General features: G+C 42.4%; 1 protein-coding gene across 1 annotated transcript in view; it reads left to right on the forward strand.

The window, feature by feature from the left end:
- Positions 1 to 14,785, forward strand: part of SLC2A10 (solute carrier family 2 member 10) — a 33,342-nt gene that overhangs the window by 12,827 nt on the left and 5,730 nt on the right. The window contains exons 3-5 of the mRNA XM_073607200.1: positions 2,418 to 3,761; positions 7,998 to 8,120; positions 9,173 to 9,308. Of these exons, the coding sequence (XP_073463301.1) occupies positions 2,418 to 3,761; positions 7,998 to 8,120; positions 9,173 to 9,308 (1,603 nt within the window). The remainder of the gene's footprint in view (positions 1 to 2,417; positions 3,762 to 7,997; positions 8,121 to 9,172; positions 9,309 to 14,785) is intronic.

Below are 14,785 nucleotides of genomic sequence, written 5' to 3' on the forward strand. Positions count from 1 at the left end.
AGCACCTCAAGAAACGACATAGGCAGTCATAAATTAAAGGCTGTGTAAATTCCAGAAAATGTACCCTAGTTTGTAGGCGCTATAACTTTTGCGCAAACCAATAAATATACACTTATTGACATTTTTTTTTACCAAAGACATGTGGCCAAATACATTTTGGCCTAAATGTATGACTAAAATTGAGTTTATTGGATTTTTTTTTAGAACAAAAAGTAGAAAATATCATTTTTTTTTTCAAAATTTTCGGTCTTTTTCCGTGTATAGCGCAAAAAATAAAAACGGCAGAGGTGATCAAATACCATCAAAAGAAAGCTCTATTTGTGGGAAGAAAAGGATGCAAATTTCGTTTGGGTACAGCATTGCATGACCGCGCAATTAGCAGTTAAAGCGACACAGTGCCAAATTCCGGGGCTGAAGTGGTTAATGTCTAAACCGCTGGCAACAAAAGTCAGTACACCCCTAAGTGAAAATGTCCAAATTGGGCCCAAAGTGTCAATATTTTGTGTGGCCACCATTATTTTCCAGCACTGCCTTAACCCTCTTCATGGAGTTCACCAGAGCTTCACAGGTTACCACTGGAGTCCTCTTCTACTCCTCCATGAGGACATCATGGAGCTGGTGGATGTTAGAGACTTTGTGCTCCTCCACCTTCCGTTTTGAGGATGTCCCACAGATGCTCAATAGGGTTTAGGTCTGGAGACATTCTTGGCCAGTCCATCACCTTTACCCTCAGCTTCTTTGGCAAGGCAATGGTCCTCTTGGAGGTGTGTTTGGGGTCATTATCATGTTGGAATACTACCCTGCGGTCCAGTCTCTGAAGGGAGGGGATCATGCTCTGCTTCTGTATGTCACAGTACATGTTGGCATTCATGGTTCCCTCAATGATCTGTAGCTCCCCAGTACTGGCAGCACTCATGCAGCCCCAGACCATGACACTCCCACCACCATGCTTGACTGTAGGCAAGACACACTTGTCTTTGTACTCCTCACCTGGTTGCCCCCAAACACGCTTGTCACCATCTGAACCAAATAATTTATATTATTTAATTATTAAATTATACATACTGGAAAGTACAACACCTCTCCGTATGCCATCAGCTTACTGGTGCATCATCTAGAGCAGTGGTCTCCAAACTGTGACCCGGGGGCCCAGATGTCACCCTTTGCTTGACTTTATCTGGCCCTTGGGGCACTATTCCACCAACTGACACCAGTGATGGTGCACCATTCCCCCTACTGGGATGTGAGCAGGTGGAGGCGCTTGCACACCTGTATTTATTCACCTACTGACACCATCAATGGGGCACTATTCCTCCATTAAAACCAATGACGGGGCACTGATGCTGGGGCATTTTCTTCTCCCAATGGCCACAGTCCGGCCCCCCTAAAGCCTGAAGGACAGTAAACCGGCCCCTTGCTTAGAGAGTTTGGAGACCCCTGATCTAGAGCAGTGGTTTCCAAACTGAGAGTCTTTGCTTGCCTTTTATATGGTCCTTGTAGCCCTGTTCTTCTCACTGCTACGGGGTACCATTCCTCCCACTGACACCAATGATGGGGCACCATTTCTCCCACAGACACCAATTACCCTATCATCGGTGTCAGTGGGAGAAATGGTGCCCCATCGTTGGTGTCAGTGGAAGGAATTGTGTCTACTATTCCTCCCACGGACACAAATGGCGGGGCGCCATTCCTCCCACCGGCCCCAATGAACAGGGGGTGCCATTCCTCCCAGTTGCCCCAAATGAACGGGGCGCCATTCCTCCTACTGACCATAGGTGCTATGTAGTTTTACTTTCACTGATTACCAAGCCTGAGACATTATCTAATCCCACTGATGCTGGAGCATTTTTTTTTTTTTTTTTACTCCCACTGGCCACAATTTGGCCACCCTGGAGTAAAGTAAACTGGCCCTCTATTTAGAAGGTTTGGAGACCCTTGATCTAGAGAGTCCGAGATGGACATAGGTGGAAAGAATTGTGGCCTTCTACTGAATCCCCTTGATAGGACCGAGACAGAGATTACATCTTCCAAGTGAAGGGTCTCCCCTTTGTTCCTCCAAACTCCGTCGCAAGTTACAGTGTTTGTTCCCCCACAGCATGTCAGCACATTACTGCAGCACAATTCTTTTATACCATGAAAAATGGAAACATATGTATGGTTACAAGAGCACCCACTACTATCGGGAATGGTAAACCTGATTTGCATACAAATTAGATTGTCCAGATTAATTTTTTACTAAATGACACAAAAACCTCCATCCTGGAGGATTACTGCAACCAAATGCTACAGGTTTTCATTGCTCTGACATTTTGGTAATTTGATAGTGAAATCGATGTCTTGACCTGAAATCATGAATGTGATGGAGTGGATAATGGATCTTTCCCCCTTCTCTTTTTTTTTTTTTTTTTTTTTTTTAGGCCTCCGACGAGTTACTCTCCTATTATCCGCTACGGTCTCCTTACTGGGCGGACTGATATTTGGGTACGAACTAGGAATAATTTCTGGAGCCTTACTTCAACTGAAAAATGATTTTCATCTTACCTGTTTCCAGCAAGAGGCGCTGGTGAGCGCGGTTTTAATCGGCGCCCTTTTTGCATCGCTCATAGGAGGAGTCCTGATCGACCGATCCGGACGGCGGACGTCTATACTGGCCAGCAATGTGGTGGTATTGGCGGGGAGCACAGTTTTAATATTCTCATCATCCTTTTGGTCTTTGGTGGTTGGACGCGTCACCGTTGGGTTTGGCATATCTATATCCTCCATGGCGTGCTGCATATATGTTTCAGAAATTGTCAAGCCGCATCAGAGAGGCACACTTGTGTCTCTTTATGAAACTGGGATTACACTTGGAATTTTACTTTCCTATGGCATGAATTACTTCTTATCTGGTGCACACTGGGGATGGAAATACATGTTTGGGTTGGCAATTTCACCAGCTATCTTACAGTTCATCAGCATCCTGTTTCTCCCATCAAGGCCCCCTAAAGTAAACATTTTAGGCCAAGAATCTTCACATGGTCTCATCCCACTACAAAATATTCAAGAAGCTGAAGACCTAAAGTCCATATCCCCCAGTAAAGATTACGCATTCCTTGACCTTTTTCGTTCAAAGGACAATATGCGGACAAGGACGTTGGTGGGTCTAGGTCTAGTTCTGTTCCAACAGCTAACTGGCCAACCAAATGTGCTTTATTATGCGTCAACCATATTTCGTTCTGTGGGTTACCAAAGCAACTCTTCGGCGGTCTTGGCTTCTGTAGGTCTTGGCGTTGTAAAGGTCCTCTCGACATTGGTTGCCATGAGTTGTGCAGACAAAGCAGGACGGAGAGCCTTGCTTCTGGCTGGATGTACTATGATGACCATCTCGGTAACCGGGATTGGGATTGCAAGTTTCTCGATCAATCTGGATACTCACAAGGGCTGCGAATCCCTCACACCACTAAATTCAACTCTTGACCTCTCAAACGCTTCTGTCAAATTAGAATCCCTTGGTGACATAACTGCTAACTTTGAAGCCCAGCACAGTGTCCCAGTGACCAGGATGCAGGGCTCCACCACACTGCTCTTCACCAAAAATGCAACATGGCCATCTCTTCGCTCTTCTGCGTTGACAGCGTATTCATCTTACTCCAGTGAGCTGGCAAAATACCCAGAATCCTTTACTAGAGACCAGACACTCTCCAGTCACGCTGGGTTGACCTGGATTACGCTTTTGAGTTTAATGGCATTCGTAAGTGCTTTTTCTATTGGATTTGGACCAAGTAAGTGTGGAGCAAATAAGTACATAAGATTTAAGGTACTTTGTGGGTTGACACGGTTTGGCATGCAGGAATAAATAAAAAATAAATAAATAAAATAAAACTTAAAGCAAACATATTTAATAAAGAGAGTTGTGGCTTGACTGTGAATAAAGAGATGTTTAAATAATATATAACACTTTGGCACGCTTTCTACAGGGCAAGGGTTTACTGAGACCTATGCAGTCGGCCATTGTTACTCACCTTGTGTAATTTTGATTCTCTTCTGACCAACTGTTGGATAGAATGGGGTAAGGTTCGAACTCCTGTCTGGTTTTACAGCTATCCGGGGGCTCAGTTTAACTAACTACTTCCTGTCTGCCATACCTTTTATAAACGTCTTTGGATTGGATGGGTGCTATCTCCGTCATCACTGCTGCAATGATTGAGATATCGTCTTTTGGGGCCAAGGTTTCCCTACAAAGTAAAAGTAATCCCAGCCGCTGGATTTCTTTTACAGGTGACGGAAGAGGGTCCCACCCCCCCCCCCCTTCCGCTGCCGCTTTTACTGGGCTCTCCTGTGCAATCACAGAGCCTGGTAGGGATACAACCTGCAGCATCCGGCTCTGAGCACACAGTGGGAGGAACCGATGTTGTTCCTCCCACTGTGTGATGTCAGAAGTGGGAAGCGACAAGGATTCAGTCACTTCTGGTTTTGGCTCTTTGTTCTCATTGGCTGCTTTACTGGCCGTTAATGGCCAGGTAAACAATCTGTGTCTGATTGGAGACCAGAGGGGGAGATCTGGGGTCTAATAGACCCTAGATCTCTCCATAAAGAGGACTTGTCACATCCCATGATATTACAAGGGACGCTGTTCATCACTTGTAATAGCAATTAAATTATACAAATTAATATAGACCCCAGATGTCTCCATAAAGAGGACCTGTCATCCCTTATTTCTATCACAAAGGATATTTACATTTCTTGCGATAAAAAAAATAAAGGGATTGTGTAATTAAAAAAAATAATAATAATAAATTATATATATATATATATATTTTTTTTTTTTATATTATGTATGTGTGTTTTGCTCCCCATATCTTTGTGATATTAGAGTGACCTATTCCAATATACCCCCTGCATTTATTCAAGCTAGTAGTATTATTATTTATTTATTTATTTTTCGATTGAGCATTCGTACCAGAATTCTCAGTACATTCCATGACTTGATGAATGTTGATCGAAAGTACTACAAAATTGTGTTTGCTTTTCCAAAGTCAGTTGACTTTGGAATTAACTTTACTAATCAGAAGCGATTCATTCGTTCTAGAAAAAAATTCCCTCCCGCTCCTTTGAATATTCTTGTCCCCGTGGAAAACGATTAGAAACGCCAACTGACATTCTTATAATTAACATTTTTTAAAGGAAATTTCTACTGGTGTATCACCATCTTATGAAAAAAACACAGATTTAGAGTCGTTGAAAAAATCCAGGATCCTCAGTGCCTTTAGCCAAGTATATCCCATGTGACCTTACCAAGCCAAGTGGTTTGACTCCTAAAATATATATAAAACACAAAGCGCTGTGATGCTAAATAGCTGATAATTACACATAAAACCAAGTGAAGCTGGTATCAAAAGAGAGTGTTTTCAGAGTCACTTAAAAAGAATAAATAATGATATTTGAAGCGCTTCACAATGTGCATGAAAATGAATATATAAGAATAAATATAAATAGTCAAATAAATCCAGCGGTGAGTAAAAATTCCTAAAAAATCCAGCAATCAAAATAGTGTAAAATTATAAAAAATTAGTGACACCAAGTGTGTAAAAAATTCACATAAAAAATCCACATAAAAATAAATCTATAGGGATGTATTCAGAAGGTTCAATTATACAGGTGTAGAATCCTGATTGGTATAGAGCTTTTGATCACTAGCAAAGCTGTTTAAAAACACTTGCTTAATTAAGGTGCTCATTGATAGTACCAATGTGTTTTTTGCTTCTATTCACAACCAATGTGAGAATCATAAACAGACAGATAAGAGAAAAAACCCATCATTGTGCAATAGTTAGGATACCAAGGTACACAGGCAAACTTCAATCCACTCACGTGTGCCTTATAATGATAAGGCATATGCAGGTTTTACTATAGCAGTCAGCCGCCTTAGACAGGAGCAGATTTGTTTGACTCCTAAACACCCATAGAGGTGCTGACATGCCCTTCAATCCCTTTAGTCTGTCTTTACAGATGTTCTGACTCTTATTTGCTCTTTTTAAAAAACATTATTGCCTACAGAAAATTTCCTGCACAATGCAAATTGTGCAATTAATGAAGCATTGTGACTACCTGCAGGACTGCTATGGTCACCCTCCTTTTCTATTCTATTCTGTTCTATCCTATGCTCCCTTACTCACATCTTCAATCTCTCCCTCTCTACTGGAACCTTCCCCCTCCTAAAGCATGCACATATCACTCCCACACTTAAAAAGCCCTCACTGGACCCCACCAACCTGAACAACTTAAGACCCATCTCATGGCACCCATTCACCTCTAAACTTTTGGAGCGCTTAGGAGCTCAGACAGTTGTACACTACCTCATTGAAAATAACCTTCTTAACCCCTTACAGTCTGGCTTTCGCTTGCAGCACTCCAAAGAAATTGCCTTATTAAAACTCCATAACGATTTACTATCTGCTAAAAACCAATGGCCACCACTGCATGCTCCTACTACTTGACCTCTCTGCGACCTTTGATACTGTTGACCACCTTCTCCTCAATAAATTGTTCCCTTGGCCTCCAATATTCTGCTCTATCCTGGTCCTCCTTCTACCTTTCACAGCGCTCCTTCAGTGTTGCTTATAATTCTGTCTCCTCCTCTGAATTCCCTCTTTCTGTAGGGGTCCCCCAAGGCTCTGTTCTTGGATCCCTTCTCTTTTTTCTATCTACACCTCCTCCCTTGGTCACTTGATATCGTCCCACAGCTTCCAATATCATCTATACGCCGATGACACCCAAAAATATCTCCACTCCTCCCCTCGCTCTTTCAGTCTCCTCTCACATTACTAACTGACATATCAGCATGGATATTGCACCACCTCCTTAAACTAAATCTCTCTAAAACTGAGCTAATAATCTTCCCTCCTGCCTATGCCCCCCTCCCCCCATGACTTTTCTATTGAGGTAAATAATGCAACCATCAATCCCTCCCTTCACGCCAGGGTACTCGGTGTAATCCTAGACTCTGACCTGTCCTTTTAGCCCAAAATCCAATCGTTCCTAAAAGCTTGTAGACTTCACCTTCGTAAAACATTTCTATACTTTGCCCCTTTTTAACAAATGAAACCACCAAAGCTCCTCATTCACTCCCTTGTTATCTCTCGCTTTGACTATTGCAACTCCCTTCTCATTGGCCTGCCTGTTCATAGGCTCCTCCCCTCTCCAGTCTATCATGAATGCTGCTGCCAGACTTCTCCACCTTACCAACCGCTCAGTGTCTGCCAACCCTCTCCTCCAATCCCTTCAGTCAGTGTTCACCACCCCTCTCCTTCAACCCCTACTCTTAGTGTTCACCACCCCTCTCCTCCAATCCCTCTACTCAGTGTTCACCACCCCTCTCTGCCAATCCCTACACTTGCTTCCAATCGCCCAGCGAATTAAATTCAAAATACTAACTACATCATACAAAGCCATTCACAGCTCTGCCCCGAGCTACATCGCCAAACTTTTCTCCAAATATCGCCCAAACCGTCCTCTCTGCTCCTGCTCTCATGTCTCTTCCTCCTATGCTCATCTCCTGGATTACTCCAGAGCTTCTCCCATCCTCTGGAACTCTCTAACTCAATCCGTTTGGCTATCTCCTACTCTGGCTGCCTTTTTTTTTTTTTTTTTTTACGCGATCCCTAAATACTCATCTCTTCAGGAAAGCCTATCGCACCTCCCAACTAATCTTTTATCACTTCCATCAGCTCATCCCCCACAGTTACAGCCTTTTTTTACCACCTGCCCCACCCTATTAGATTTTAAGCTCTTTTGAGCAGGGCCCTCGTAACCCTCTTGTATTTTTTTTTGGTATTGTCTCCCATTTTTTTTTTTTTATGTTGTAAAGCGCTTCGTAAACTGTTGGTGCTATATAAATCGTGAATAATAATAATATTCGCCAGTCTATGGGTTGCCTATTGTGCAAATGGTGGTGTATTAATTTATTTTTAAATTTTACATCCTTCAGTAGTAATACTTATTTTTTTTTTTTCCTCCAGTGACCTGGCTGGTCCTCAGTGAGATCTACCCGGCAGAAATACGAGGCCGGGCATTTGCCTTTTGTAACAGCTTAAACTGGGCAGCCAACCTGCTGATCACATTGACATTCCTGGAGGTTATCGGTAAGCAACACATTGGGGGACATTATATAAAGTGGTGGGCAATTGGTGTCGCTGTGCAGAAGAGAAAAATTGCACGCGTTCAGCAATAAAATCTCCATTGCTAGAAAACGAACAAAGCACTGACATGGAAACTTATAGATGGGCAACTCCTATCCTCATAGTAGGGACTCCTATCCTGCAGTAGGGAACAGACACAAAATATGCACTCCACATCTTTCCACATAACTGTTCTGCTTTATTATGACGCAATTTAAGGTTTTTATACACATGATTACGTAGGTATCACATTAATATTCCAATTGCACGTTTATGGTAACAAGGGGCGTAACATAGGCAGGCTAATTCTAATCAGGACTCGAAAGAATGCAAACATGTACTGAAAACATTATTAGTGCCGTGTGTACAGTGAGGGCAGAGTGCAATACATACAAAATACAATACAATTATATACAGAACTTACAAGTTTCCTTTACAGCACCAAACTGGCATGAAAATACCATGCCATTCAATATATATATTCTTTCCAATCTTAACATATGAGCAATGTCACCTAATTAAGGAAGAAATAAATTATATATATAATTTATTTCTTCCTTAATTAGGTGATATTGCTCATATGTTAAGATTGGAAAGAAAAATGTTACCTTTTTGACTATATAATATTTAGATATTTTTAATTTATTTATCAAAGCTGTACTGCAGAGCGACAGCTGGCATCTGATTGGGTGAACACTATGCAAGTTTTCTTAAAGAATTTCATTTATTGTATTTTTCTTCTATTTGCATTTATTCTCCTGTACTTTTCAACTATTTTTTTTCTATTTGTTTTCTGTTTAAGAAAAGTGTAAGACTTATTGGACTGCCCCTCAGTTATAGCATTTTTTTAAGGACTTTGCTGTTTGTTGCTATTTGTATCCATAACAAAAGTAGAATGTAACATAATTTTAGAAGACTAGTATTAGTGCAGAGGATAAGAAAGTTACAAAAGTTGTGAATACTTTGTATGTTTAATACTTTTATCTTTTTTTTTTTTTTTTTTTTTTTCTATGCAGAATCTATAGGTCTGTCTTGGACCTTCCTCGTGTATGGCTTGATGGGAGCGGTTGCAATAATATTTATTTACTACTTCATTCCGGAGACAAAAGGACGTTCTCTGGAAGAGATTGACAAAGAATTCTCTGATAAAAGGTATTTAGTGCTTGTAACACCTCTGGGAACTGAAGGAGCTAAGATATGTCATTTGATTCACACCCCTAGAAAAGGAAAGGGCTGAGATATCTAGGACTATAAATACAAGGCGATGTGTATTGGAAGCCCACGCTTTTTTTTTTTTTTTAATTGAAGGGTTAGAACCCCTGTCAAACATTTATTTCTCTGTGTCCCTGCTGGGTCAATTCATCCTCTGTTTACCCTGGGGGGTGGCATTGTCACTGAGACAGAAAATGATAGGAAATCTAAAGTTTTAGAAATTTAACCTCCCAGTGGAGTTACTGGTTCCAGTAACTGTCTAAAAATATCCTCTAAGATTTCCCCTATTTTCCTGTTGGGTCAAAAATTTTGACTTTAAATATACTTTTATAATATGTATATTTTACCTATAATAAAATAAACAGAGCTTCGATACGTATTACAATTTACAACATTGGAGAAATGGAGAGTACTTTTTACATCTCTAAATATGTAAACTGTACTAGGAACTGGAGGAGCTAAGCTATGCAAAGCTATTTACACCCCTGGGAACTAAAGGAACTAAGATGATTTAAAAAAAAAAAAAAAAAGATTTTATTTTTTCTGAAATACGAATTTGATTTTAAAACGATAAAAATTTCATTAGAATTTTTTAATTTAGTCATTTTGGATTCGTTTTAAATTGGTTACTATTGTAATTTGGAAATTCTGGTTCATCTGAATAATGAGAATTGTTATCCGAATTTAGATTCGGAATGAAAGGAGCTGCATATGTCAATTGTTCATAATGTCTGCCCAAAACAGTAGCGGTCCGTCCATATGCGCCGCAGGGGCGTAGCCCCCCTCCCCCTAATCCATGCACCCCTTCTTCCCTTTTTTTTTTTCTTAGAAGAAGCACGTGATTAGAGCCTGAGTTGTGTGACAATAGCGAATTAATGTTCACTATTGTCTTCCTGATTCTCCTTCTGGCCAATCAGGAAGCGTGTCCTGAGACCCGTCACATGATTGGCCGAGAGGAGAAGCCATTCTATTAGCCGCCGAGGAGAGGGAGGAGACGCAGGGTGAAGCTGCCAGCCGAAGGAAGCGCTGCCTGTGACATAGATGGGGTAAATGCGGGGCTGGTGACTGACTAGGGGGGTGGGGGGAGTGGTGCCTGTGATCCAGAGCTTAGGAAGAGGAGCGGAGGAGACACGCTGGAACGGAGGTTGCCGCCGCTCTGGTGCATTGGGTAAGTTCCCTCTGTCAGAGCTGCACGGGGGTTGGGGGTGCTGCCAGAGCCGCAAGTGGGGGGGGGGGTTGGTGGGCACAGGTGGCTGCGTATGACGGGCACAATGGCTGCATTTGATTGGGGGGGTTCTGTATTTTTCAGTTTGATTGCGCCCCCCCAAAAATTTTGAGCACCAGCCGCCACTGCCCCCGTGTCTGCTTTTTCTCAGTTGTACAATTTTTACGTGGTACCGGAAGGGTTAATGTGACTTGTATCGGCATTTTGATCCCTTTCTGCAAGTAAGCATTGCCATTTCACGGTGGGTAAACCAAACAATGGAGCTCAGGATCTGCGTCTGATTATCTTGATCCTACGGAACAATTAAATGTTAGATTTGCAGAGTTCTTTGTGTTCTGGTAATTTTCCCCTCCTTTTTGTTTTATTTCAACCTCATCACTGGAATATGCAGAGGTGAACCGCACTTAATTCAAACGCCGCCGCCAGTTTCACGTGGGGTCCCAGATGATTGCCGCATGAAGACTTCTAATAGACTTTCTGGTTTTTACTGCTCTCAAATCCAGAGCGATTATGGTTACTTCACTCCCCCCCCCCCCCCTTTTTCAAGGCCCTAAATCCCCCCCCCACACCCCCCTTGGATCTCAGTGATTTTTCCACTGTTCTTTGGTTTGGGTATTTGATGGCAGATGAGAGGCCAACCGCATATGCCTGCAGCTGATTGGCTTAGGGGCAGCCATGGAAAATATCTGTTGGACTCGAGGGCTTACGGGGTTTGGCAAAGCAATGAAACCATCTGGAGAGCGAGCTCCGGCCTCCATCTTGTACACAGCAATGGCTTCAGCTGCCTCCGTTTTTTTTTTTTTTTTTTTTTTTTCACCCTCGTTTCTTCAGCTGTTCTATAGCTTTCGGTAACTCCATGCTCTTTTATGTAGGCCCTTTTTTGCTGGCAGTACTTGGCTTTCCAAATTCATCTATTTTCAAAAATGCCTACACATAAATTTCATTGCAGGGACTGATATTGTGCCGAACACTGTAAACTACCCGTCCTTTAGCCTTAGTTCACACTGCTGCGGCTTCCGACACAGAAACTTACATTACAAGTCAAAACGCTTATATTTAAATGGGCGCCATCTTAATTGCTGCGCCTCAAATCGCAGCGACAAAAAAAAAAAAAAAAAGTTCCTGCGCTACTTTTATGCATCTTCCTTGCAGCATTAGTGCCATAGACTGCAATGTTAACTACTTCAGATCTATGCTATAGCCGAAAGACTGCTACACCACGGCTCTCTTGTTCTGGGAGGGCGTCCATGGATGTCCTTCCAGAGCCACGCCCCCCTTCAGATACAGCCGATCACAGATCACAGTGGCCCTATACCATGTGATCAGCTGTGTTCAATCACAGCTGATCAGATGTAAATAAACTTTCCCGGTTATTGGCATTCATTTCCTCACATGCTGTTGGTGTCAGGAGAGGAGTTGGCAACCGCCAAGTGTGACAGGGGACATCTACACAGTTATTATTGTGCCGCCCCCCACGAGTTCCCATCAAGTGGGGCCCCCCCCACGAGTTCCCATCAAGTGGGGCCCCCCCCACGAGTTCCCATCAAGTGGGGCCCCCCCCACGAGTTCCCATCAAGTGGGGCCCCCCCACGAGTTCCCATCAAGTGCACATCAGTGAAGGAGAAAAAACACTTTTTGCTAAATTTTATAACAAACTAAGAGCTTTTTATTTTTTTTTATTTTTTTTGAAGAAGGGGGGAATTTTTTTATTTTCTAGTTTAAGCAAAAAATTAAAAACCCTAGTGGCGATTTTTATTATTATTATTATTATTTTTTTTTTTTTTCTGGTAAAGAAATTTAAATATTCTGTAGGCACTCGTAGAGAGTAAAAAATCATATTGTTAGGAACGCAAAAATCCCACTTCTCTATTCTTTTAGATCAGAGGTCCCCAAACTTTCTAAACAGAGGGTCAGACTTTACGGAAAGCCGCACTGTGGCCATTGGGAGTAGAAATGTGTGCGGGCCATTAGAGAGATTGGTCAAATCCAACCAATATACCCCTCCCAGCCCATTAGTAACTTTTTTTTTTTTTTTTTAGGATCCCGTAATACAGGGTCATAGTCATGTCTATCGTGTATACAATGTAACTCCATGATAAAAGGCAAGAGTATATCCCATCCACATAAGGAGTATGATAATAAAATCAAAGGTTATTACACTTGCCAATCGTCATATGTGATGTATGCAATAAAATGTCCATGTGTGTTTACTATACATAGGAGAGACCATTTAGAAAGTTAAAGATAGGATAGCAAGGCACAAATATTCAATTGGAGATCAATTGGTACAGTTGCCCTTAGTGCGACACTTTTTGGAGAAAGGACATTCGGTTTTTCTCAATTAAAATTCATGGTACTGGAGGGAATTAAGAAGAGGGAGGGGTGGTAACCGGGAATCTATTCTAAAAAAGCGTGAGGTACATTGGATTCATTTTCTTGACACTATTACCCCCAAGGGGTTAAATACAGATCTGGATTTATTTATTTAGGTGATAATTCATTCGATGCGATAGCCAGATAGTGATACATCATGTACATGTTTCTTTTTGACAGATTAAACGGGTTGAAGGCTTCTGTTGAAATATGGGAGGGCTCTACACTTTGCTAACCATTTCCCCACCTTTGATATAAGGATGTACAGTGGAACCTCGGATTGCCAGCAACGTGGTTAATGAGCTTTTTGCAATACAAGCACTGTATTTTTAAAAATCGTAACTCGGTTTGTGAGTGTTATCTCGCAAAACGAGCACGATTCCGAGGTTTTCCAAGGTCAGCCGAAGTGTCCTCGGGCCTTTTCCGAGGCAAAACGAGCACGATTCAGGCCAAAGCGGTGTGCAGTACTGCTTTTGGCCTGAGGTGTGGGGGGGGGAGCCGAACGTCGCTGATCGGTGCAGTTCGTAAATGCACGGAAAGGCCCGAGGACAGCACAGCTGACCTTGGCAAATCTCGGTTGGAAGTCTTTTTCCGACGTTTGCCGAGGTCAGCCGAAGTGTCCTCGGGCCTTTTTCGGCCATTTCCGAGGCTCTCTGGCACCCCCCCGCCTCTGGCCACATGTGGTATTGCATCCCATTGAAGTCAATGCGGAAGTAATTATTTTCGTTTCCATTTTCTTCAATGGGAAAACTCGCTTTGATATGCGAGTACTTTGGATTACGAGCATACTCCTGGAACGGATTATGCTCGTAATCTGAGGTTCCACTGTATAAGTAAAGGATCTAATTTGTATTTGATCAATTACTAATCGCATAATTGATTCCAAATGTGCAAAATTATGGTTTTTAAGCCATGTGTTTTAACTTTTGACTTTAGATGTGTGTTTGATCTGAAGAAGGGCGTAATCTTGTGAGCCCCGAAACGTAATATGAATTTACACATCATGTAATGTTTTTGTTTGAACTTTAGTTCAATAAAGAAAGTGCAGTGATCCTCTGGACTTTTTCTTAAACCGGAGTTCCACCCAAAAATGAAACTTCCGTTTTAAGGGAAGGTGACCCCCTGACATGCCACATTTTGGCATGTTTTTTTGGGGGGGAGCGGAAATCCTCTTTTTAGAGGGTTCCAGCTCCCACTTCCTCCCGGGGGTCAGCGGCGCCGGAAGCCAGTTCACCTCTCCCTCCTCCCTCTCGGCAATCATCTGGAACACATCACAGGTCACAGACGATTGCCCGGCCAGTCGCCACATGGCTCGCGCATGCCCAGCTGTGAAGCAATAGCCGGGAGCCCACAGTGACAATGCCGGCGCCGCAGAGGGGAGGGGGAGACGAGTGAGGCTTCGTTCCCCCGCATCGCTGGACCCTGGGACAGGTAAGTGTCCGATTTATTAAAAGTCAGCAGCTGCAGTATTTGTAGCTGCTGACTGTTTAAAATGTTTTTTTTAAGCGGAGCTCCACTTTAAATTTGGTCAGTGGGATGACCAGATTGCATTGCACTTGTTGAAGACTTTATTTTAACAGTGAGAGACAAAATAACAGAAATATATACAGAAAAACGCATTTCAAAAAAGTTTTACATTTGATTTTCATTTTAATGAGTGAAATAAAGTATTTGACCCCTTCACAAAACATGACTTGGTACTTGGTGGCAAAACCCTTGTTGGCAATCACAGAGGTCAGACGTTTCTTGTAGTTGGCCACCAGGTTTGCACACTTCTCAGGAGGGATTTTGTCCTCTTTGCAGATCTTCTCCAAGTCTT

Source organism: Aquarana catesbeiana, linkage group LG12 (assembly GCF_042186555.1).
Source record: "Aquarana catesbeiana isolate 2022-GZ linkage group LG12, ASM4218655v1, whole genome shotgun sequence".
NCBI classification, from domain to species: domain Eukaryota; kingdom Metazoa; phylum Chordata; class Amphibia; order Anura; family Ranidae; genus Aquarana; species Aquarana catesbeiana.